The following is a 25447-nucleotide window of genomic DNA, read 5'->3' on the forward strand; positions in this document are numbered from 1 at the left end:
CTGCCCATCAGAGCCGGTGACGTCACCGAACACACCGCCCGGCAGTTTGTTATTGTAAATAAAAGAGCCCTTGCCCTGCGCTATCCAGCTATCCATGAAATGCTTCGATGCTCTTGTCAGGGGGGCTGCCTGGGTGAAATTATGGGTATGTTCGGGTTCAGCTCTGAACCCGGACAACCCCTTTAATGACTATAACTCAGGAGGTCACTTACCTTCCCGGCAGCATTTCTGATCACTCCCCGGTTCTGTTACAGCTGCATCTAGGGACTTTGGAGCACAATCCAAGGCCCCTATGGCGTCTGAACCCGTTCTGGCTTCATCTAGTGGACACAAGTACTGCAATTTCTAGTGCCATTGTAGACTTTTTTTTGTCACAATATAGGGTCTGCATCTGAACCCATGGTATGGGATGCTATGAAGGCATATGTTAGACGATTATATATCAAAAGTATTAGTGTGCACAAGACTAAGAGCAGGGCTCTAACAGCGGAACTCTCTGATAGGGTTTTGTCCACGGAGTGTAAATATATCGAAAGTCCGTCACCGGAGAATGCAGCTAGTTGGAAGAAAGCCCAGGGTTTGTTGAACGAACATTTACAAGTGAGAGCCGGGGATAAGTCATTTTTTAAGACCCAGAAGGTTTTCACTGAGGGGGAGAGTGCTGGTCACTTACTGGCTACTGTCATCAAAACACAATCTGGCCCCTCCTGTGTGACCTCTATTAGAAATATACAGGGGGACCTGGTAACTGGGGATAATGATATCTTGGAAGTGTTCCATGCTCATTTCAAGGATGTATATAAGTATAAGCTGATGGTTGACTCGACAGACAGAGATGATTATTTATCAGCCATATCCATGCCTACTCTCTCTGTGGAGCATAGACAGCTGCTTGATGGCGAAATCTCGCTGGAGGAACTTGAGATGGCGTTGAGGTCTCTCCCTAATGAGAAGGCGCCCGGTGGAGGTGGATTGCTTGGAGAAATTTACAAGAAACACCAAGAGATCTTACTCCCACATCTCCTTAATGTCTTCAATGACTCTCTTCGGACTGGCATTCTTCCCAGCTCGATGAGGGAGGAGATTGTGGTGGTGATCCCAAAACCAGGTAAGGATCCAACACAGGTGGATTCTTACCGGCCTATTTCCCTGTTGACAGTGGACATTAAAATACTAGCCAAGGTCCTAGATAATACGCTGTGAGGAGGCCAGGGCACCGTAATCCCCTCAAACAGCTAGAGTTGCATCCCCACTGCTCACATATTGATGGCCATCAGTATGAAAATCTCAGAAAACCCCTTTAAGAAAAGACACAGAGCCGGCTGATGTTAGGGAGGCTCGTCCCCGTCACCGCCTGCCATTGGCTGCTCCCTCCTGACATCGGATGATTTCATTCGCACACAGGGGGAGAAGCAGCAGCAGCGGTGCGGGGACCAGGAGCGGCGCGGGGAGCGAGTTAACTATATTCAGTGTGAGGGGCCCGGGCATATGGGGGACATTTTTAAGTCTTGGATAACCCCTTTAAGGGAGAGAAATTTAATCAGAATAAATCCCTGGATCAACCTCCCATATCCAGAAATCTAGAAACCATAAGCATCTATGAGTTAACCATCACAATCTCCGTAGTCTCACTGCTCTTACAGTCAGGGGCGTTGCTAGGGTCTCAAAAGATCCGGGGCCCAAGCCCCAATATATATAGGCCATATTCTCAAAGTATCTGCCCTAAGCACACACACACACTAGCTCACCCTAGGACTAAAGGCATATTTTAGTTGCTGCATGGACACTAACGAACATACAGCACTATATACCTCTCACATCGAGTACCTCCCTGGTGATGTCTCCTCTGATGTAGACGTTTTATTTCCCCATCTTCTCCATTCGGGCCAGACAACTTCTTTCAACCGCATCTAGTCTCTGCAGAGTTTACCAAACAGCCACCTTAGGTTCCTCACTTTTCTAATATCATCATCCTCCCCACCCTGCTACCCCAACAGTATTATCCTGGTGCTGCCCAGAATACTGTGCCTACTGTGCTCCCCAATGCCCCTAAATACTACACCACAGAAATTATACTTCTAAACAGATTAGTCCACCTATAGTAATATAAAAGTCCTACTTATAGCAATAATTCCCTCCCAGAGTGCCCTTCTTAGTAATACTGACCCCTACAATGCCCCAAATAATGATACTACTCCCCAAGAGTGCCCCTGTTAGTGATAGTGCCCTCCATAATGTGCCCAATAATAATGGCCACCATAGTGCACCCAGCAATAATAAGGCTCTCTATAATATTAATAAGGCCCCCCTGTAGTACTTATCCACCATTATAGTGTCCCCAGTAGTTATAATGTTGGGGGCACCACAGGAGGGCATCCCTGCGCGATGCGCGTGAGTGAGAGATTGTGCAAGTGTGCGGTAAAACTACAAGAATACAAATAACATGTATAAGTATTAAGCATAGCGTAGCATGTACTATAACATTACATTAACACTGAAGCACATGGTAAAATGGCTGCCTGTACACGAGATTGCATGTCTGCTGGGCAGAAAATATAATGTCCCCTATAAGACCCCCAGTGGTTACTGCTCCCCTGTAGTGCCTCAGTACTAATAATGCCCTCCTGTGGTGCCGCCAATAGGTATAATACCCTCCTGTACTGCCCTAGCAGTAATAATTCCCTCCTGTGGTGCCGCCAATAGGTATAATACCCTCCCGTACTGCCCTAGCAGTAATAATGCCCTCCTGCAGTGCCCCAGTACTAATAATGCCCTCCTGTGGTGCCCCCAATAGGTATAATATCCTTCTGTGGTGCACCAGTAGTAATAAGGCCCTCTTGTGATGCCCCCAATAGGTATAATAATTTCCTGTAGTGTCCCGGTAGTAATAATGCCCTCCTGTGGTGCCCTAAATAGGTATAATATCCTCCTGTAGTGCCCCAGTAGTAATAAGGCTTTTCTGTGGTGCCCCGTATAGGTATAATGCCCTCCTGTAGTGCCCTAGTAGTAATAAGTCCCTCCTGTGGTGCCCCCAATAGGTATAATACCCTCCTGTAGTGTCCCGTTCGTAATAAGGCCCTCTTGTGGTGCCCCAAATAGGTATAATACCCTCCTGTAGTGCCCCAGGAGTAATAAGGATTTCCTGTGGTGCCCCCAATAGGTATAATATCCTCCTGTAGTGCCCCAGGAGTAATAAGGCTTTTCTGTGGTGCCCCGTATAGGTATAATGCCCTCCTGTAGTGCCCCAGAAGGTATAATGCCCTCCTATAGTGCTCTAGTAGTAATAAGTCCCTCCTGTGGTTCCCCCTATAGTTATAATACCCTCCTATAGTGCCCCAGAAGGTATAATGCTCTCTGTAGTTCCAGCAATACTTATAGTGCCCCCCAACAGTTATAATAGCCCCCACATAGTGCCCCCATGTAAAATGTCCCCAGTACTTGCAAAGGCCCCTGTAGTCATAACCAATCTCCCAGTGGCTCCAGCAGGTATAATGCCAACATTTAGTGCCCATAGGATTCACAAAGCCCCCACTGTGGTCAAGATATATAAAAAAAATACTCACCTGACTTCCCACCGCCAGAGGTCCAAGTTGCAGGCTTCTGGATTCATACGGGGATGTTGAAGTCACCGCGCCGTCTGTGTCTTGGCGCAGGCGTGTGCGCAATGACATCATCACACCGCCTCAGACCCGGCATAGGCAGTTGCTTGGCGACCGCCCGCGCCGTTCTACAAGCAAGCGGCCACAGTAATTCAACTGTATCGCCATCCTTAGGGTCGGCCAGGCAGTTGTATAACTACCAGCCGTAACATTCGGGGCCCTGGACAAGACCTCATCAGGGGCTCAAGCCCCGAATGTTTTGACCTAGCGACGCCCCCTGGTTACCGTAAAGAACCCTCTTCTATGATAGTGAAACCTTCTATCCTCCAGATGATGTCTCCTTGTCATGGTTGACCTTCTTGGTTGTTTTTTTTCTTCTTTTTTTTAAAAATCTGGATAAATTACATAATACCTAGCATCTTCTATACTACTGCCCCCTATGGACAAAAACGTGCAATGATCGATCTGAACAGGAGAATCTTCATTTCTGTGAGGAAGTACTTGTTTATCGCTCACTATCCTCCTTTAGGAAATGAAAGATATTGATAACGTATTTTATTCACTCAGCTATTCTTTGGCCATTCCATGGAGGACACCCAAATAATAACCTTTAAGATGTCTACCCTTCAACACCATTAAAGTTTTTTTTTAATCTAAATAGGTTCACAGGTATTTTAATGTCTTAAAGGGGTTGTCCAAGATTTTGGTGGCCTATCCTCAGTAGAGGTCATTAATATCTGATCGGTGGTGGTCCAATCGGTTGGACGACATGGTGCTTCAGCGCTGCGGCCTCTTCCTAGGCCAGTGACGTCACGTTCACTGGGCACATGGCCTAGGCGCAGCTCAGTCTATTTCCAGTGAATGAAAAAATATTAATTTCTATTATTTTTAGTTTTGGAAAACCTACAATAAATGATAAGCCTGTATTTGGGGTGCAATGCTGCGGCCACCCGGTAATATCTAATGGGAGTTGTCCCCGGCGTTTGGCGGCGTGGTTGTTTGCGACACCTTCATGCTGAAATGATTTATTTTCTGCTGACTCTCCTGCCGCTTCTCATCCTTCACTTGCTCGGCGTCCTGACCTCGGAGGATTGGGTTGTGTTGGCTCTTTATGTCTTACGCACCATTTACTATCCAACAACAGCCACGAGAGAGGAACATCCAGCCGGCGGCTTCATACTGACTAAGCACGCGGCGGCTGCGGGAAGGCGGGCGTGACTGTTTAATCACTGCTTGGTCTGGAGGGGCTGACAGGCAGAAGGACACACTTCCTGATGGCAGTTAAAGGGGTTATCTGACCAAAAATATTCTACAGTTTACAAACCAGCCCCTAGATCTGAGATGGAAATACCCCTTTAAGCTGCATTTACACTATCCAAGGAGCAGCTTAAAAAAACAAACATTTTTATCCAACCCATTGGGAAATTTTATTTAAGGGGTTCCCCAATGCAGGATCCTCAGGGCAGTGTGGAAAACGGTTACAGAGAGTGTTTCAGTCTCAGGAGGACCCGTCCTTCATTATACAGACAACTTGTCAATGTGAATGGACACTGTGTAATACTTAATTTCTCCTGTGGTGGCGCTGCAGTGAAACTGAACACTTACTGCCAGGTGTCCCCACATATTACAGGTGATCGCTTGGGATTCCTTTAATTTGCTTATTATAAAAGGACACTTCTAACCAGACGGAATTATCTATGTTTGCTTTATTGATACTTGTAGATTGCAAAAACACTTTACAGGAGTTGGACCATGATCACAAAGTCAGTGGGCTTTCCGAGTCACAGACCTTGCCACTTTATTGGACGGGAACCAATCATGTGACACGATTTGCGCCCTTATTTCAGTTTAATGATGTCTTTGTACTATTATACCGTGTAGTGCATTGTTTGCCTTCGGCTCATGACGCACTTACTATTCCGGCTATTCATTAACCGTGCTCGAATGTACTGTACAAAGGGGCCTTAACATCTGCTGCACGATAGCTACATGGGTAATCGTGGCTATATGTCTCCTGGGTCATGGATTTTTTCACGCAAAGGTTAAATGTTGACTTAAATCATAGATACAACAATGAATCATCTGAGATGGGGGTCAAAGCAGGGGTCAAAATGAAATTTCATAGAACTATTAAAGAGGGTGTCTTACTGTATGTAGACAACTGAGGATGGCCCAGTGGTTAGCCACTTGCCATGGGTCCAACTTCTGAAACCCCTACGATCAGCTGATATCAATTGTGGCTGAAGGTGAAATCTAGTATTGCACGCCAGCCATTCAAATTAATGGAAAACCATGTTCAGTCCTCCAGCAGCTCTGGCTCAGGTCCTTCAGCAGCTCTGGCTCATGTCCTCCAGCAGCTCTGGCTCAGGTCCTCCAGCAGCTCTGGCTCAGGTCCTCCAGCAGCTCTGGCTCAGGTCCTCCATTAGCTCTGGCTCAGGTCCTCCATCAGCTCTGGCTCAGGTCCTTCAGCAGCTCTGGCTCAGGTCCTCCAGCAGCTCTGGCTCAGGTCCTTCATCAGCTCTGGCTCATGTCCTCCAGCAGCTCTGGCTCAGGTCCTCCAGCAGCTCTGGCTCAGGTCCTCCATTAGCCCTGGCTCAGGTCCTCCATTAGCTCTGGCTCAGGTCCTCCATCAGCTCTGGCTCAGGTCCTTCAGCAGCTCTGGCTCAGGTCCTCCAGCAGCTCTGGCTCAGGTCCTCCAGCAGCTCTGGCTCAGGTCCTCTAGCAGCTCTGTCGCTTTTGAGAATCAGTTGAGGTCTGACCTCATTGCCCCTCGTTAATCCTACCTTCTTTTGGTGTGGTCACATGATATATCTTTGCCAGCTGCCATTTTTAAAGGGGTGTAGACATTGATGGTCTATCCCAAGCACAGACCATCAATATCAGATCGGTGGGGGGTTTATCAATCAGCCGTTGGGAGCACCCACCAGCTTTGGAAAGTAAATAATGGATGGAGCTGGAAGCAGAAGGCTCTGTCCACTTTGTGGTTTCCAGCGCCAGCGTAGTGCAGCTCAGTTCCTGTTCATTTGAATGGGAGCTGAGCTGCAGTACTAGGTCATGGACACTACACTGTATATGGAGCCTTCTGCATCCAGTTCCATCCAGTATATACTGTAGTCTCCACTTCTGCCTAAAACAGCTTATCTGTGTCGGACCCCTATCTATCTGATATCGATGACATCCTGAGTATCCTGGGGATAGGCAATCAATATCTAAGCCCTGGAAACTCCCTTTAATACACTTATCTGTCACCTGGGTGACTGTACCTTTTTTCTTTGGTGGAAAACAACATTTTATGAAAATGGCCACATGTTGCTAAATGCTACAATGTAGGAACCATACTGTCACCGTAAATCCTGGAAGCACAAAGCTTCGAAGTCATCAGACACTACAGGTAGTGTTGAGTGAATCATATCCAAAGAATTGACTTCGATCCGAATTTCGGGAATAATTTCCTCGCGCTTCGTGGTAACAAATTTATTTTTCCTGAAATGCCCCCAAAGTAAAATCACCTCATCCATTTGCTCACGGAGAGGCCGTCGCGACCATCTTGATTGAAGAAACTGCAGGAAATCCTGTGCGGGGTGACGTGTGACATCACCACGTGAGATTTTGTGCAGTTTCTTCAATCAAGATGGACACGACGGCCTCTACACGAGCAAATAGCTAAGGTGAGTATGTATTATTATTTTTTCCCTGATCAACCCCTGAAAGGCTTCCATTTTACCATTCGATGCCTCGATCAGTGTTGAACGCGACATCTCAGAGGTTCAATGACACGGGGCAGCGCAATCGCCGTTCCCCGTCATTGCACTCGCTTCTTACAAAGGAATGCAATTTGTGACGAAGTAATTTGTAACAAATCAAATTTCTTCGTGAAATCCGGCGAAGAGGCCAAATCAAATTTTTCATAACTGCGCTCATCTCTAACTACAGAAAATACAATTTATCACTCTGAGGGTTCCTTTCCGTTCCTGGAGAAGAAGAAAGGACTTTTGGGCAGTGCGGATATGTGGCTGATCTGTGGATACTGCGGGGAAGCGCTGACTCTCAATTGAGTAATAGTGCTTACTTTCTAAAAACGTTAATGAAATCTCAAGCCTCTCATCTCCTCGCAGCACCTCACTCGTGTGGATTGTGAAGCACTTCTTCCAGGTTGTTAGCTTGCGAGTCTTCCTTCATGTACAGTCTAATTAAAATTATTTTTTCTTTTTTTATTATTATTATTATTATTTCATATGCATCATCAAAAATTTCAGAAAATTGCCTCCCAAAAGTGTAAGATGAGGCGGATGCCAGATAACAACTTGGGTTCTGTCCAAGGAGCGATAGTCGTACAAGAGTCACGCGGGAGCCGTACAGAAGTGCCGTTTACAGGCGGTATTTGTAATGTACGATACATGTGTGTCACAAGCAGGAGGTGGGGTCCTGGATTCACCCATAGGAGAGCGGCTCTGCCAGTGAAATTTTTGCAAAAATGACCAAACTTGAGGAATATCCGAGGTTTGACCTCTAAAACACCATATTCACAAGGACCACTTACAATACAAAGAGTGGGGACTCTCTTCAGGTCAATGTGAGCCCCGCAGTACGTGCCCCCTTTTTATCTATTAGAACGAAAATCCTTTGTCTAGTCCAGGGATCAGCAACCTCCGGCACTCCAGGTGTTGTGAAACTACATCTCCCATCATTGGCTGTTCTCTGAACCCCCACAGTAGTGAAAGGATCATGCTGGGAGTTGTAGTTTCACAACAGCTGGAGTGCCGAAGGTTGCTGATGCCTGGTCTAGACTATGTTGCTGATATCTGCAATTATCTAAGTATGGCCATGCTTAGGCCTTCCTGATTAAAGGGCGTCTGTCACCAGTAAACCGGGCACCGCGCCTCGTAGGGCTAGCTCAGCTCAATGTAATGATACCCTTCACTTAGCGATCCGTTGCTTCATTCTGGAGAAAAGGTGCTTTATTTTAATCCATATGCAAATGAGCAGTTAAGTGCACTGAGGGTGGGCCCAAAGCGACTCTGTGCACCCTAGCTCCTCCTGCTTCTTCTATCAGCCCCTCCCTCTCCCTCTTTATTGACTGGGTCAGGCAAGATAACTATGCAGAAACATCAATCAAGGAGAGGGAGGTGCTGGCAGAGGAAGCAGGAGGAGCATAGCCCCGCCCTCTGTGCACTTAACTACTCATTTGCATATGGATTAAAATTTGTTTTCCTCCAGAATGAAGCAACGGATCGCTAAGTGAAACGTATCATTATTTTCAGTTGAGTTAGCTCTACAAGACATTGTCATCAGAGGTCATCTCTATTCCCTGCGTCCCTCTCTCTGTAGGTTTTGCAGCATCTAATAGAGAGCAGAAGGAGAAGCCGAGTACCCGGGGAACATGCCGATCTTTCCCTGCAGGTTTGTAAGCTGAGAAGGAGACCAAGGCAAGATAGAAGGTTTCTCTCCCACACATTTCCCAGTCTTGAAGTCACCTGGAATAGTTTTCAGGTAGAAAGTTTATATTATAAAGTAATAACTTCAGCCCCTTCCAAAACAGTTGATTACAAATGTCCGCCTGCGCGGAGGAACGTTCCTATAGATAATGGGATATTCCGTATCTTTTTACAAGAACAAAATCAAATGTAGATTTTCCCAGACCTACGTGAAAGTGAGTTCATGGAGCCGCAGCGTTGGTCTAGACACAAAGGATTAGCAAATATAAACTTCAGCTGCTGACTGAGCAACAAGCTGCGCGTCCGACAATGGCCGCGTCCATCTCCGGAAAATGAATGGAACTCAGAGCACAACTAATACGGAGAGAGGTTTTTGGATTTCTGACACCCAGGACTGTCTAATAGCAGATTGATCAGGCGGCTATATCTGATGTCTGGTGGTGTACAGGTAGAACAGATTATCTGACCAATATCTGTCCAATCAGACCAATAGTTGGTGTGTATAACAAAAGATATGTATGTGTAATTGGCCATGTGACCAATGATTGGTCAGAAAATCTAGGATAATAGGATGTGTCATCAGAAAATGAAATATTGTTTACAGGGCATCTGTCAGCAGTTTTGTCCCTATGACACTGGCTGATCTGTTACATGTGCGCTTGGCAGCTGAAGACATCATGTTCATATGTGCCCGCATTCCTGAGAATTTTTTTTTTTATATATGCAAATGAGCCTCTAGGAGCAACGCGGGGCGTGGCCATTACACCTAGAGGCTCCGCTCTCTCTGCAACTATCGACCCCTCTGTACTTAAATTGACAGGACCAGGCAGTGAAAACGTAATTATCCCCGGCCCTGTCAGCCCCAGTCAAAGTGCAGAGGGGGCTCGGCAGTTGCAGAGAGAGCGGAGCCTCTAGGTGTAATGGAAACGCCCCCGTTGCTCCTAGAGGCTCATTTGCATATAGTAAAACATCATTTTTCTCAGCAGTGCGGGCACATATGGACATGGGACCAACACAGATGCCTTCAGCTGCCAAGTGCACATGTAACAGGTCAGCCGGTGTCATAGGTAAAAATCTGCTGACAGATGGACTTCAAATCATGTTTTTAGGGTAGACATATTTTTTAATAATTTTTTTGATTTTATTTCTAATTTTTCGGGTCATTATCTATATTTAAACAAAAAGCATAAAATCCTGCAGTTTTTGCACTGGCCACTAAGCGAATAATAGGCGCCACTTCCTGTTCTCTACAGATCAGTTTACTGCAGTCATCTCCTTATCATTTCAGGCATTACAATGACAGATATCACCTATGTTTAGATAAGGATCCACCATTCACAAAGGTGATAGTCAAGGTTATCTACTCCCTCCTGAGCTCTGCACAGGTCACAGAGCATGCCTAGAAAAGTCTCCCATAGAAGTCAATGAAGTCCTCTCCTGTCCATTGTGTCTATGGCTGTAAAGCATATCTAAATGCTGGTAAGATTATCTCAGGCAAGATGGCCGCCCCCATAATCATGTTTAGGAAATAGAATTAAAAAAATCTGCAAATCATAAAATAAAAACAGATTAGGAAAAAAAGATGTGTTCCTATCTGGTTTTAACTGGCAGAAAAAATAATTGGTGATACATTTCCTTTAAGAAAACCCAGGGAGTTCTGAGTTAATAGAGGGGGTTTCTCTGCTCAGTATCCTCATCTCTTGGCCAAACTGTTTACAAAGGACCATTCCCTAACAGATGTCACACTTCGGTGTGGGAGGGAAACACCACACCGAGCATAAGAGGGAAGGGGGAAACAGGGAATCAGGCCTGAGAACTAGGGAAGGAAGATGGACACCTCCTAGTGAAAACCCTAGCCAAAATCCTGACTGACTACCAGTATTAACAGACCCCAGAGGTAGGTGTGTTCCTACACAGGAATAGCTAGAGTCTTATCTAGCCCTATAGGACCCTGGTACTAATGGCAGGGACAAGACTACCTGTTCATCCAAAAGGAAGGAAGAACAGGAGTCTACTTCAGGCCTAATACAAACAATAGGGAAATGTAACACACAGAGCCCAAACAAAATACAAAAGGGAAAGGAAAGACTTAACTTCAAAGGAGCTATGGAGCACCAGGAACTCCGCCGAGATCCACACACCAGCAATCCACAACTTAAACTGAAGCTATAAACCGCACAGCATTGTGGGAGAAGAAACTATAAATAAGGAAGGTTAAATGACCACATTAGCAACACCTGAGGCAAGAGGTGTGGCCATTACCAGAAACAACACAGACACCTATTGATACACAGGGAAAACCTGTCAGATCAAACCACGTGTTGCCAGTCTCCCAGATCTCCTGCCACCTGTTGTGGGAACGTCCGTGACACAGGAATGTAATACTGGCAAGCCCTAGGGGCCAGATGACTAAGGGGGGCTTCTTCTTTTATTAATACCATGATCAGTACTGAACGTGTCAATTAAATAGTTAAATTGTGCTGATCGGCGTGTTTTCCAATCCTGGACGTTAGCCATGGAGCGGGGCTGCCACTCATAGCCACTTTCCAACCAGCTACGTGCGACCACCACCTATATTGAAATCACCTCCCACTGATGACATCATTTTACTCCAAGATGTTACTATATATTTTTGTGTTTTTATTGGTGCAATTTAAAAAAAAAAACTATTTTAACAGCAAAAACATTGGCAAGTATACGTCCAGCGAGTACTGAGCAGAGGATATTATGCACCTTTTGAAAAGCCTGAACTGAATCAAATACATTCACATCTGAAAACTGGGGGAAATAATAGCCATCCGCCCGGCAATCGTCGAGAAGAAAGGTGCAATTTGTAGATAATATACAACATTTGGCAGCTGAATGGGTCTTTCTCGGTGGACGAGGCCGTCTTGACCCAATCTTCAATGTATCTCCTCCTTTCAGATGCATTCGGCGATGAGACGCATCCATCTATCCAATTCTGTGTCATTTTCTCCCAATAAAGACTGATAAGCCCGAGGCCGGGATAAAGGGCCGAGAGATGAGCGACGAGAAGTATTGGGAGGATTTGAGTTTATTGTTGCAAGCGAAATATACTGTGATGGAGTCACAATTGCTCCATTGTATTATATTCCGGCAGCTCTTTTATTTCCAGGTGATGAACCTCCGTGAGCCGCTGACCTCTCCTATTTATCTCCAATCTGATGGACGCGGAGATTCGCGGTGGCGTCTGAATTGTCTTTACTGATGCAGAATTTTGGATGGAAGCGCGAGATGAAGGGAGTCGGGTTGTCAAGATTTTTGTAGATAATGTCACGCGTGCCTCTGTGTAACGGTTTCGGCTCTGGCGCTCTGTTGTAGGTCGGCAGCTTTTGTCTAGGCAGCAAGAACATGAACCCCATTGAGTTAAAAATAGGACATGTTACATTTTTTTTGCGGACCACGGAACGGAGCAACGGATGCGGACAGCACACGGAAGTGAATGGGTCCGCATCCAAGCCGCAAATACTGCGGCTCGGATGCGGACGAAAACAACGGTCGTGTGCATGAGGCCTTACACACATTTGACCAGTGTAGCACCAAATTAAATTCCACACCTACACCAGTGACGACCATACGCTATACCAGGTATCCTCAACCTGCGGCCCTCCAGCTGTTGTAAAACTACAACTCCCACAATGCCCTGCTGTAGGCTGATAGCTGTAGGCTGTTCGGGCATGCTGGGAGTTGTAGTTTTGCAACAGCTGGAGGGCCGCAGTTTATGGATGCCTGCTCTATACACTTTACCGCAACATGTTGTAGTTTGGTTTCCGTCCTGGGATGCGAAGCAAGACGGACCCACAATGCAAGTCAATGGGGACGGATCCGTTTTCTCTGACACAATAAAAAACGGATCCGTCCCCCATTGACTTTCAATGGAGTTAATGACGGATCCGTCTTGGCCATGTTAAAGATAATACAACCGGATCCGTTCGTAACGGGATGCAGATGGTTGTATTATCAGTAACGGAAGCGTTTTTGCTGAACCCTGCCGGATCCAGCAAAAACTCTGGCAGAAGATCTCAATATCGGGAAAAAAACATTTCTGTTTATTCCTCATGCATTCTGAACGGAAAGAGATCCGGGAGATTGATGCATTAGGACGTCTTCCTCCGTTCCGGCAGCATTACGTTTTGCGACCAGACACTAAACCGCTACAATCTGCGGTTTTGTGTCCGGTCATAAAAACCCCAAAAAACTGATCCATCACTGAAAACAAAAGGCTGAGTTCACATCACCATTTAACTTTCCGTTCTTCTGATCCGTCAGAAGAAGAGAGAGAAAAAAAAAGACAGGAACCTGTAAAAAAACTGATCCTGTTGCATCAGTTGTCAACCGTTTGAGCCATTTCGTTCTGAGATCCGTTTTTTTTAGACGAATGACAACTAATGCAACAGGATCCGTTTTTTTTCTCTTCTCTCTCTACTGATGGATCAGAAGAACGGAAAGCTAAATGGTGGTGTGAACTCACACTAAGGCCTCATGCACACGACCGTATGTATTTTGCGGTCAGCAAAAAACTGATCCGCAAAAAATACGGATGACATCCATGTGCATTCCATATTTTGCAGAACGGAACAGTCGGCCCCCAATAGAACAGTCCAATCCTTGTCCATAATGAGGACAATAATAGGACATTTTTTTTGAGTTTTGAGGAACTGACATATGGAATGCACACGGAGTAACTTCTATTTTTTTTTTGCGGACCGACTGAAATGAATGGTTCCACATACGGTCCGCAAAAGGCTTTCGTGTGCATGAGGCATAAGTCAGTGGTAACGGATCCGTTTTTTTAGGAGCTTACAAAAACGGATCTTTCACCCATTAACTTTCAATGTATTTAGTGACGGATCCGTTTTTTTTCCGTTTTGATTTCACACAACAGCATCCTGATGTGCAAAATCAAAACAAATCAGTTTAATGCCTTTGCATTGAGATCCCCTGCCGGAATTACCAACGCAAGTGTGAAAGTCGCCTATAACGGAATTCAGCCAGAAAAAAAAAACTGCGGGCAGCAGAATTTTCTGGCAGAAAGCCGGCATTTATGCTGGAAACCTGCCAGGTCCCATTGTAGGGAAGGGAAACCACCGGTGCCCGCTGTACCCTGGTATGGCGGATACAGTACATCTGCTCCTTTGCCAGAACAGACTACCGGATTTACCAGATTGGATGTGAACCTCGCCTTGTACATGCAATCTGATCTGCGGACAGTAGGTTGTAGCGCTAGAGATGCTGAGCAGATTTATATATACGGTACTTTTATGGGGGAAAAAATCTGTGTAAATTGTCATTTATTGATCTAAATCCCTGCATTTATTTTGCTTAGGAGTCCAGTGGGCGGCTCTGTCAGTGATTGACAGCCTTCCCTGTATAACTGCGCACAGGTAGCTGTCAGTCCCCTAGTAGGACCACCCACTGGACTCCTAAGTATAGGAAGCAGAGATTTCAGTGAATACATTGCAAGTTTCGCTGAACCATTTCCCACGTTCTGCTCAGCTCCTCCTGCTCTATGACGCGCTGCCTGCAGAGACTGCTTATGTAAACCTGCTCTCCATAGATGTGTGGTCTGGGCGCTTCATGACACTTTCAGCATTTGGTGGCATGAGCCATTTAGTCATCTATGGGAAGATATACTTCCACCATCCGGGAGAGCACATCTGCTGTATCGGCAGTTCTTAACCCTTAGCAGATAACATTCTGGAGCTGCAGTCTATGGGAAAAAATTACATTTTTACATGGAAAAAAATATATATATATCAGAGGCGTTGCTAGGGTCTCAAAAGATCCGGGGCCCAAGCCCCAATGAAGATGACCCAGTTCTCTAACTCCCATCCCCCCTTCTCCCACACACCGCATTTTGCTGTGCTTGCTATACAGCAGCACATACCTGTCACATCCAGGGCTCCCAGGTGACGTCTCCTCCGATGTAGATCTTCTCTGTCATCATCTTCTCCATTCGGTCCATACAACTTCTCTCAGCCGCCTCGTCTCTGCAGAGTGTGACACACGGACATCTTGGCTTCATCACATTTCTATCATCAGTCCCCACAGTGTTATCCTGCTGCTCGCTGTGCTCCCCAATACCCCCAAATACTATCCTGAACAAAACTGCATCACCCCCATAGTGACAGTGCTCATCATAGTCCCACCAATAGTAATTCCTTTCTAGAATGCCCTCATTAGTAATACTGCCCCCTACAGTGCCCCCAATAGTGACCCCTCAGTAGTAATAAGGCCCCCATAGTGCTCCTAGTAGAAATAAGGCGGATCTATAAGTCCCTCCTATAGAGCCCTCAGTAGTAATAAGAACGCCTATAATGTCCCCTGGATTTATAATACCCCTACAGTGCCCCCAGTAATTATACTGCCCTGTACTGTTATAATGCCCCCTGCAGTGCACGCTGTAGTTATATTCCTCCCTCCGCCATAGAGTCCCATGTAAATAAAAATCACACCATCTCTCCTGCCCCCTCCAATATACAGTCCCATGTAAATAACAGCCCTCTCTATCTACAGCCCCCTCCAAAATACAGTCCCATGTAAATAACATCACCTCCTCCCCAGCCGCCTTCAACATACGGTCCCAAGTAAATAATATCACCCCTCCCCAGCTGCCTCCAACATGCAATCCCATGTAAACATTATCCCCTCGACATTCAGTCCCATGTAAATATCATTCCCCCCACAGCCACCTTTAACATACAGTCTCATGTAAATAACATGGCCCCCTCAACATTCAGTCCCATGTAAATAACATCACTCCCTCCCACAGCCGCCATCAGCATACAGTCCCATGTAAATAACATCACTCCCTCCCCCAGCCCCCTCCATCATACAGTCCTATGTAAATAATATCACCCCCTCCCCAGTCACCTCAACACACAGTTCCATGTAAATAACATCTCTCCTTCCCCCAGCCCCCTCTAACATACAGTCCCATGTAAATAACATCACTCCCTCCTATAGCCACCATCAACATAAAGTCCCGTGTAAATAACATCACTCCTTCCCCCAGCCCCCTTCAACATACAGTCCCATGTAAATAACATCACTCACTCCCCCAGCCCCCTCCAACATACAGTCCCATGTAAATAACATCACTCCCTCCTACAGCCACCATCAACAATAAAGTCCCATGTAAATAACATCACTCCTTCCCCCATCCCCCTCCAACATACAGTCCCATGTAAATAACATCACTCCCTCCTACAGCCACCATCAACATAAAGTCCCATGTAAATAACATTACTCCCTTCAGCCCTAACATAGACCTCACCACAGCTTCTTCTCCTCTTCACTGCCTTCCTCTCCTGCACTGGTCACATGATGGTGACATCATTGCAGGTCCTTCTCAACCACTGCCTGTTTTACTGGTCACATGACTTGTGATGTCATTACAGGTCCTTGAGATGTTCCAGTGCATTAGATTCAATTGTATTGCTGTCCTGAGGACTTACAGTTGTATCTAGCTGGCAAGCAGGACATTCAGGGCCTGGGACAAAACATCAGGGGCCCAGGCCCCGAATGTTTTAACCTAGCAACACCCCTGATATACAGTACAGACCAAAAGTTTGGACACACCTTCTCATTCAAAGAGTTTTCTTTATTTTCATGACTATGAAAATTGTAGATTCACACTGAAGGCATCAAAACTATGAATTAACACATGTGGAATTATATACATAACAAACAAGTGTGAAACAACTGAAAATATGTCATATTCTAGGTTCTTCAAAGTAGCCACCTTTTGCTTGGATTACTGCTTTGCACACTCTTGGCATTCTCTTGATGAGCTTCAAGAGGTAGTCCCCTGAAATGGTTTTCACTTCACAGGTGTGCCCTGTCAGGTTTAATAAGTGGGATTTCTTGCCTTATAAATGGGGTTGGGACCATCAGTTGCGTTGAGGAGAAGTCAGGTGGATACACAGCTGATAGTCCTACTGAAAAAAGCAGCTAAGTAAAGAAAAATGAGTGGCCATCATTACTTTAAGAAATGAAGGTCAGTCAGTCAGCCAAAAAATTGGGAAAACTTTGAAAGTAAGGGCCTACACAGTCACCGGACCTGAACCCAATCGAGATGGTTTGGAGTGAGCTGGACCGCAGAGTGAAGGTAAAAGGGCCAACAAGTGCTAAGCATCTCTGGGAACTCCTTCAAGACTGATGGAAGACCATTTCAGGTGACTACCTCTTGAAGCTCATCAAGAGAATGCCAAGAGTGTGCAAAGCAGTAATCAAAGCAAAAGGTGGCTACTTTGAAGAACCTAGAATATGACATATTTTCAGTTGTTTCACACTTGTTTGTTATGTATATAATTCCACATGTGTTAATTCATAGTTTTAAAGCCTTCAGTGTGAATCTACAATTTTCATAGTCATGAAAATAAAGAAAACTCTTTGAATGAGAAGGTGTGTCCAAACTTTTGGTCTGTACTGTGTATATATATATATATATATATATATATATATATATATATATATATATAGGGGTTTTCCAGTTGTATGCAAATAAAGCTTAAAGGGGTTATCCAATTCTAAAAATGCCCCCCACAATGCCTGTGCCCCTCTCATCGATCATACTTAACCCGCTCCCCAGCATCCATGTCACTCTGGATCCCTGCACGGCTACCACTGCATCCCCTCATCACGCGGATCAAAACATACAGCGACGGAGGGGGGGTGCCGCCAATAGCAGGCCGCGAAGGTGACATCACGGTGTCAATAAATATTCTCTGGATGCCGTAATATCAGTGTAATTCCCGGCAAAAGACCTACATGGATCAAATTGTCCATGACACCAAGCGTTGGTGCTCCTAGTCCACAAGACCCCTGGTAAAATATTCTGAAAGGTCTAGGAGTTGTCGTTCTTTTTGTATGAAGATGGATAACACCTACCATTGTTCCCAAAGCACTGGCTGACCACCTACTGTCCTCGCAATATGTGGACGGTCCATGGGTGCTAACAGTAAGTGGATGTAAGATCCAGCAGCAGATCATGTCTTCATAGAGGTGTCCATGGATCATGATGGTTTTATGTAGCATCCAAATGAAGACAACTCAGGACCTCAGGGAAGTCGTTTTGGGGATTGTGTGACCAGGATCTGAAGGGGTTTCCTGCACTGGACAGTTATCCCTACCATACAGTAAATTAATCATAGAGTGTCCCACTACTGCAACCATCAGTGATCAGGTCACTTGCCATGAGGGAACCTAGAAAAAGTGTTCATTTTACCCATAGCACCACCACAGGTGAAATGAAGAATTACACGGTTCCTTTTGGGATCAATGGGCGGTGCGTGTAATTCACAGACTTGCCAGGTCCTCCTGCACAACAGACTCTCTTTATAGTCACTTTTCCCTGGACACCCCCCACCCCATTTAGTTGATTTTGGCTCAAATTTCAGTGCTGATTCCTTTCCAAATATATATTTATAGCTGTCAAAACATCTTTCTGAAACTCAACTTAAAATTTTCTGCCTAGACTTAAAAAACAAAATGAGCATGCTACCTGCAGCCACCACTAGAGGGCTGTGGAGCTTACTTCCTACTGTCTTGATATTGAGCTCAATGTATAAACAGTATGCAGCAAGCTCCTGAGCTCCCCCTAGTGCTGGACGTAGGTAGCCAAAGTTTAATCTTTTAAATCTATGTCTACACAAGGGGATTCAGATCTTTGCATCAGAAAGACAAAGCTGGCAACCAATATAAAGATACATTAGGAAGTTAATCTGCAAAAATGTTGAACATTAAACGGCTTTTCCAGAACTTAGATATCGATGACCTATTAATATCAAATCATTGGAGCTAAGATGCCCTAGAGCAGAGAGAGCAGAGCCTTTAGGTGTAATGGTAACGCCCACTTTGCTCCTAGAGGCATCATTTTTTTCAGTAATGCGGGGGGCACATATGAACATGGGACCAACACAGATGTCTTCAGCTGCCAAGTGCACATGTAACAGGTCAGCCAGTGTCATAGGTACAAAACTGCTGACAGATGCCCTTTAAGGTTGGGTATTGCTCCAGACAGGAGGGAAGATTTAAATCCAATAGTTGGGACTTAGATCCGTGTCAGTTCTGCAGTTTCCTCGCCATACTGTCACTGTCATCTTCCAAGGGTATCGCCAAGGTAATGTAATGAGTGGAGTTCTGCTTTAACCTTCTGTCTGCCCTCTACATGAATTATTCTCCTCTCATGTATTGTGTATGACCAGCAGGAGGAGAGCCGTCTCTCGCGGCTGTGATATCCGGAAACCTTTTCTTTGGGGTCTCATTTCTTCAGGGTTAGCGGCCGTCCTGGCGTTCACGCAGAGCCAGTGGTCTTCAGGTCGGCAGCCAATTCTCCTTTTCCTTTGATTAATATTTCACTCAGGACGAGGTGACACACCGCCGCTGTGACCTTTTCTCTCCTCCGCACTGTCATATCTATTAATATCTGGGTCGGGGCATGGCAGTGAGACTGGCATTCTGTTATTTTTTTTGTTCTGGCAGGTAAAATGAAGACTCGGCCTCCACTAGCAGCTTCAGGTGATTAGTCGCCGACTAGGGGTGCAGCTATAGAAAGGCAGGGGTGCAGCTATAGGGCGTACAGAGGTAGCAGCTGCACCCGAATGCCTCTCACCAATGTTATATATATTTCACATGCTAGTTGGGGACCCAGTTACAGATTGAACACATTTCTAGCAGCTTGCAATGGAGGTCCAGATGGGTGTTACCAGTTGGGGGCGTGTCTCTGTGCACTCTACCATTATCCAGTTAGGTCAGACCGGGCAGGGTCACACCCCCCAACCGGTAATACCCAGCTGGACCATCATTGCAAACAGCTGGCAATTAATTCATAACTTCTAGCAGGAATAACAGAGGAACGGGACAATATAGAGACATACGAATAGATGCTCCGGAATTGTTATTACATGGGTAGTGCAAGTAGATACGAAAACAGACCTGTCAGGAGAGGAGACCAGGCTCCTTAAATTCTGGAAATTGTCACAGAGGACCTCGCCGACGCATCCCAGTAATGTCAGAAGATACTTTAAGGGCCCCAGAGTTTTCCACAGCCGCACGGTGTCTGCCTCTCGTTGTTCTGAATGGGAGGCAGCGCTGCAGTTCTAGGGCCAGAGGTTTAAAGCCACGACCACGAAGGTCCACATCTCTCGTCAAGATGACTGAAACGAAATACTGAAACCGTTCTAATACTTTATGGTGTGTGAAATTGTAAATTTTAAAGAACAAAGGACTAAAAATGAAAGAAAAAAACAACCTCTAACAAAAAATTTAAATTTTTTTTTTTATGAAAAAGAAAACGGTGCCGTGTGTCACAAAGAACAACGGTGCAAACATTTCTTTAGAATGTGCAAAATTGCTAAACGTGTCAGGTTATTTACAAACAGAACACTTGTTGAGGGGGGTTAATATTCTTTAAATCCTATGTCATTCTCCGCCCCCCTCAGAAGCCGACCTTCGAATAAGGGCTCGTTCACATGAACGTATTTTGCGTTCCGTATACGGGCCGTTTTCTGCGTTCCGCATAAGGTCCGTATACGGAACCATTCATGTCAATGGGTCCGTAAAAGATGCGCACAGCACTCTGTGTGCTGTCCGCATCCTTTGCTCCATTCCGTGGCCCCGCAAAAATTATGAGTCCTGTCCTATTCTTGTCCGTTTTGCGGACTAGAATAGGTATTTCTAGAATGGGCCTCCTGTTTCGTTCCGCAAATTGCGGACCGCAAAAAACGCTGTGGTCGGGTGAACGAGCCCTAACACACCAGTTCTGCACGGACTATTCCTTTAACATGACCTCTGCTGGGGTTTGCAGTGAAATCGCTGGCAATTAGCAGTAAAGTTGTGTAATTGTAGGGATAGCAGAGCTGAATTCTTAACTGTGCAATAGCTGAATTCTCATTTAAAAATTGAAAATCTGATTTTCAGATGTTCCCAGTTGTGAGTGCATTAAGTTGCAGCAGAGCCGAGTTCTTAGTTGCAGATGTAGTAGAGCTGAGTTTTCTGATGCAGCATTAGCATCACACTGTCCCCAATGGGGCTCACGATCTAAGGTCCCTATCAGGATGTCTATGGAGTGTGGGAGGAAACCGGAGAACCCGGAGGAAACCCTCACAAACATGGGGAGAACATACAAACTCCATGCATATTCCATATGCCTTCGTTATTGAGTTCTTTGTTTTAGATGTAGCACATCTCTCAATTACAGATGTAGCAGAGCTGAGTTCCTAGGTTCAGATGTGTCAAAGCTGAGTTCTCAGTAGCAGAGCTTCAAGTCGCAGATGTAGCAGAGCTGAGCTCTCCGGTGCAGATGTAGCAGAGCTTAGTTCCCAGTTGATAGGTAGCAGAGCTGCTTTCCTACTAGCAGAGCTTCGAGGTGCAGATGTAGCAGAGCTGAGCTCTCCGGTGCAGATGTAGCAGAGCTTAGTTCCCAGTTGATAGGTAGCAGAGCTGCTTTCTCACTAGCAGAGCTTCGAGGTGCAGATGTAGCAGAGCTGAGCTCTCAGTTTCAGGTGTAGCAGGGCTGCGCTCTCAGTTTCAGGTGTAGCAGAGCTGAGCTCTCAGTTGTGGATGTAGCATTGCTAAGATCATATGTGCAGGTGTAGCAGAGGTCTCAATTGCAGACGTAGCAGTGCAGAGTTGTCAGTTACAGATGTAGTACGACTGAATTCTCAGATGCATATGTGATATAGCTGAACTCTCAATAGGTGAGCTCAGTTGTAGATGTAGCAGAGCGTAGTTCTCAGTTCAACTGTAGTAGAGTTGAGTACTCAGTTGCAGGTTTAGTAGGAACGAGTTTGTCATTTCATACAGTTCCTGCTACGTTTAGAGAATCTTTTAAACTCAAGTTCTTGTGACACTGAAACAATAGTGCCCCGTAGTAATTGCAGCTCTGCTACATCAGAAAACTGCAGAATGCCTCCCATGATATCACGGCCTTATTGTACAGCGCTGGTGACTCTATTCTGATGGCACGTGGTGGTGACGACCGAGTCGCTGTGATACAGAATTCCTTGGGCTGAAAGATTCCCATACAGAACAAAGGAATTTTGGAATCGGTTATCCTCCCAGTTCTCTGTGGGGTCTGGAGTCCTGCCACCGGCAGCCGCTTGTCCTTATTAGAGGCCGCACTAAATAATACCTTCTGATAGTTCATTAACTACTTCCCTGCTGGCCAGTGCAGTAACCCCCCTCTGCCCCCTCCCTGTATGCAGATGAACATCTGATTTTATTTATATCAGGGTCGGTCTGCTACTGAGCGTCTCTACGATAAATGCTGTGGATCGATGCACGTCAATTGATTCCAATGGATGGTGCTGACCTGCAGAGGACCTAATAGAGCAGGGATGGCCAACCTGAGGCCCTCCAGCTGTTGCAGAACTACAACTCCCAGCATGCCCAGACTGCCTACAGCTACCAGCCTACAGCAGGGCATGGTGGGAGTTGTAGTTTTACAACAGCTGGAGAGCCGCAGGTTGGCCATCCCTGTAATAGAGCATTTAGCAAGAAGCCCTTTTAAGAAATTGGGGGTGGATTTTACATGGAAATGATTATACGTTGGGCAAAAAAAAATAAAAAATATTGTAAGCATTGATCTAATACATTTATTAGGATTTAATGGTATTTTGAATAGTTTTTTGTGGTTTTTTTTCTGTATCAGTTATTATTTGTCCTTTGCTGTCCTCTTGTGGTAACTCAAGGGTACTGCACACTGCATGGTTGTATGGGACAGGATTATACTGGTCAAGTGTCAAAAATGTCTTCTGTAGGTATAATAGATTGTAACTTGTAACTGAAGGAAATGTAAAAGGAAAGTTATTATTTTTTTGGGGCAAATTCTCCCGCTTGGCCAGACCTGTAAAGGGAAACTTACCTGCTCCGAGGCTCCCCGCTTCTTCTTCTCCCAGCCTGTGATGCTCCACTCGGCTCCATCACTGTAAACATCTGGTTTGACATAGCTGCAGGCAGTCACTGGCCGCGGCGCTGACTGGCTCCCCTTACGTCATAACTAATCTCTGGTCTCTGCAGCGGCCAGTGATTGGCTGCGGTGATGTCAACCTGGATGTTTTCAATGAGGGAGCAGCCCAGGGGTGGAGGAGAAGAAGGATGGGGCAGTCAGCGCCGGAAAGCTAGTACGTAAGCGTCCCTGTACAGGTACATTTGTGGGGTTTGCCAAAAACCACCCCATTCTTGCACAACCCTTTTAAGGACTTCAATTTCTCATTAAAACAATTCAATACAATAAAATCCTGGACAGGCTGCAATTCTCATCACAACCACTTGGTGGCTCACCTGGATCCATATAACATAGACATCCCATGATAGAGTATCGGAATCATGTTTTTTTTTTTTTTTTTTTGTAAAAAGGTTGGCCATCTCGTGACACACATCTCCAGATATGTTGAGACAAGGGTAGGGGAGAACACATCTGTAAGACCATGGTCCCAGTGCCACAACTATTCAACCAGTCTAGAGTCTAAAAACCAAAGACGGAGATCATATATTTTACCTTCTCCAAAAAAGCTATAGACTTCATGTAAAAATTTCACTTTTCTACTATCTGGAAACATTGAAGAGCACTTCAGATTGAGTTATACCTGAAGGGGATGAGCGTGACCTGTTCTGTTTGGTGTACTTTAAATATGCCCTATGAGGGCCTTTGGACACCGTAGAGTGGGGGTTCTCAGCCCAGGATCCACCTCTACGAGCCTGAATGGAGAGCTGCTCTGCACGAGTGGTCCCGTTCTGGAGCTCTTGAGCTGTCCTTTCATTACAAGGGCGGCCATTCATCTTACTGCCCACTATGTAAGGATACATTTCCACAGAAGGGGATATGCTCAGCTGCCTAAAGATTCCCCCGAGTAAAATCGGCTCCCCCATACCGAGATTGAGAGAGCCGTTTGGTTACTGTGGCAGGACTCCACTTGAACATAACGAATCTCCCATAGACTACAATAGTAATTCACTGCAGTCTATGGGAGAAGCCATCAGATGATCCCAGGTTAAAGTCCCGTAGGGGGACTTAAAAAAAAAGCGAAAAAAATAGTTTTTAAAAGTAAAAAATATCTAAAAATTCTGATCCCTATATCAGCTGCCGACCCTGTTTGATGTCAGCAGTAGGTGCTGAGAACACCTGTACCTCGGAACTGAATTTATGTAATGTGCTGGGCTCACTGTGGTTTTGTTTTAGCCCCTGGGTGCTTGTCTCCTCTGCCATGTTGTCTTCTCTTGGTCTTTCTGTCAGGTCTGTAAATTTCGGGGGCATTGATTGATTTTCCTCTTGTTCATTGTAGGTTCTGGGAACACCTAATGAAGAGACATGGCCGGGGGTCCATTCCTTACCACACTTTAAAACAGGTAGGTTGGAAACAGAGTTATATACTATGATGGTCTGCCCTGTGTGATCTCTGGGGTCAGACCCCCAGGACCTCCACTAATCGGCAGCATGGAGGGGCCATGTTCCTGCATAGTCATCACAACTGGCCCTGTCAATCAAGAAGGAGAGGCTGGCAGAGGAAGAAGGAGGAGAAAGGTGTACAGCCATCGCTCCATTCCCAGGGCTATGGGACCCTTTTCTCTTGATGTCTGGGACCCCCAGTGATCAGCCTCTGCTTATCTATCCTGTGTCTGGGAACGGCGATAACGCAGATATAAGATTTTGGAAGCCTAAGATGCCATGGTCAAATGTGACCATGGCCTCTGAGAGGTCTTTTCCCAGAAATTCTGCGCTCCTGGTGCCCGAATGGCTCCCCTGGACCGAGATCAGGGGAGCCGTTCTTTTACTCTAGAAGCTTGAGCCTTTTGGAGGTTCCTATACCTGAGAGGCAGGACTCCATAGTATCGTAGCGAATCTCCCACAGACTGCTGTAGTAATTCATTCCAGTCTATGGGAGAAGTGATCAGACAAGTCTCCTAGGGGGACTTAAAAAAATAAAAAATAAAAAATGAAATTCAAATCACCCTGCATTCCCTATATAAAAATCATCATTGGCATCGCAGCATCCAAAAATGCTCGAACTCTCAAAGTATGACTGTACGGGACGTTTTTTTTTGTGTTCCGTATACGGTCCGTATACGGAACCATTAATTTCAATGGTTCCGCATTAAAAACGGAATGTACTCCGTATGCATTCCGTTTCCGTATTTCCGTTCCGTTGAAAGATAGAACATGTCCTATTATTGCCCGCAAATCACGTTCCATGGCTCCATTCAAGTCAATGGGTCCGCGAAAAAAAACGGAACACATACGGAAATGCATCCGTATGTCTTCCGTATCTGTTCCGTTTTTACTGAACCATCTATTGAAAATGTTATGCCCAGCCCAATTTTTTCTATGTAATTACTGTATACTGTATATGGCATACGGAAAAACGGAAAGGAAACGGAAACACAATGGAA

The 25447-nt window shown here is 45.6% G+C and overlaps 1 protein-coding gene across 3 annotated transcripts in view; it reads left to right on the forward strand.

Annotated features, from left to right (window-relative positions):
* The window catches only part of CDK14 (cyclin dependent kinase 14), a 547646-nt gene that overhangs the window by 300925 nt on the left and 221274 nt on the right, over positions 1-25447 (forward strand). For all 3 annotated transcript variants that reach the window (XM_040431136.1, XM_040431138.1, XM_040431137.1), the window contains one exon: positions 24343-24406. In XM_040431136.1, coding sequence (XP_040287070.1) covers positions 24343-24406 — 64 coding nt within the window. The remainder of the gene's footprint in view (positions 1-24342; positions 24407-25447) is intronic.

Source organism: Bufo bufo, chromosome 5, assembly GCF_905171765.1.
Source record: "Bufo bufo chromosome 5, aBufBuf1.1, whole genome shotgun sequence".
NCBI classification, from domain to species: Eukaryota; Metazoa; Chordata; class Amphibia; order Anura; family Bufonidae; genus Bufo; species Bufo bufo.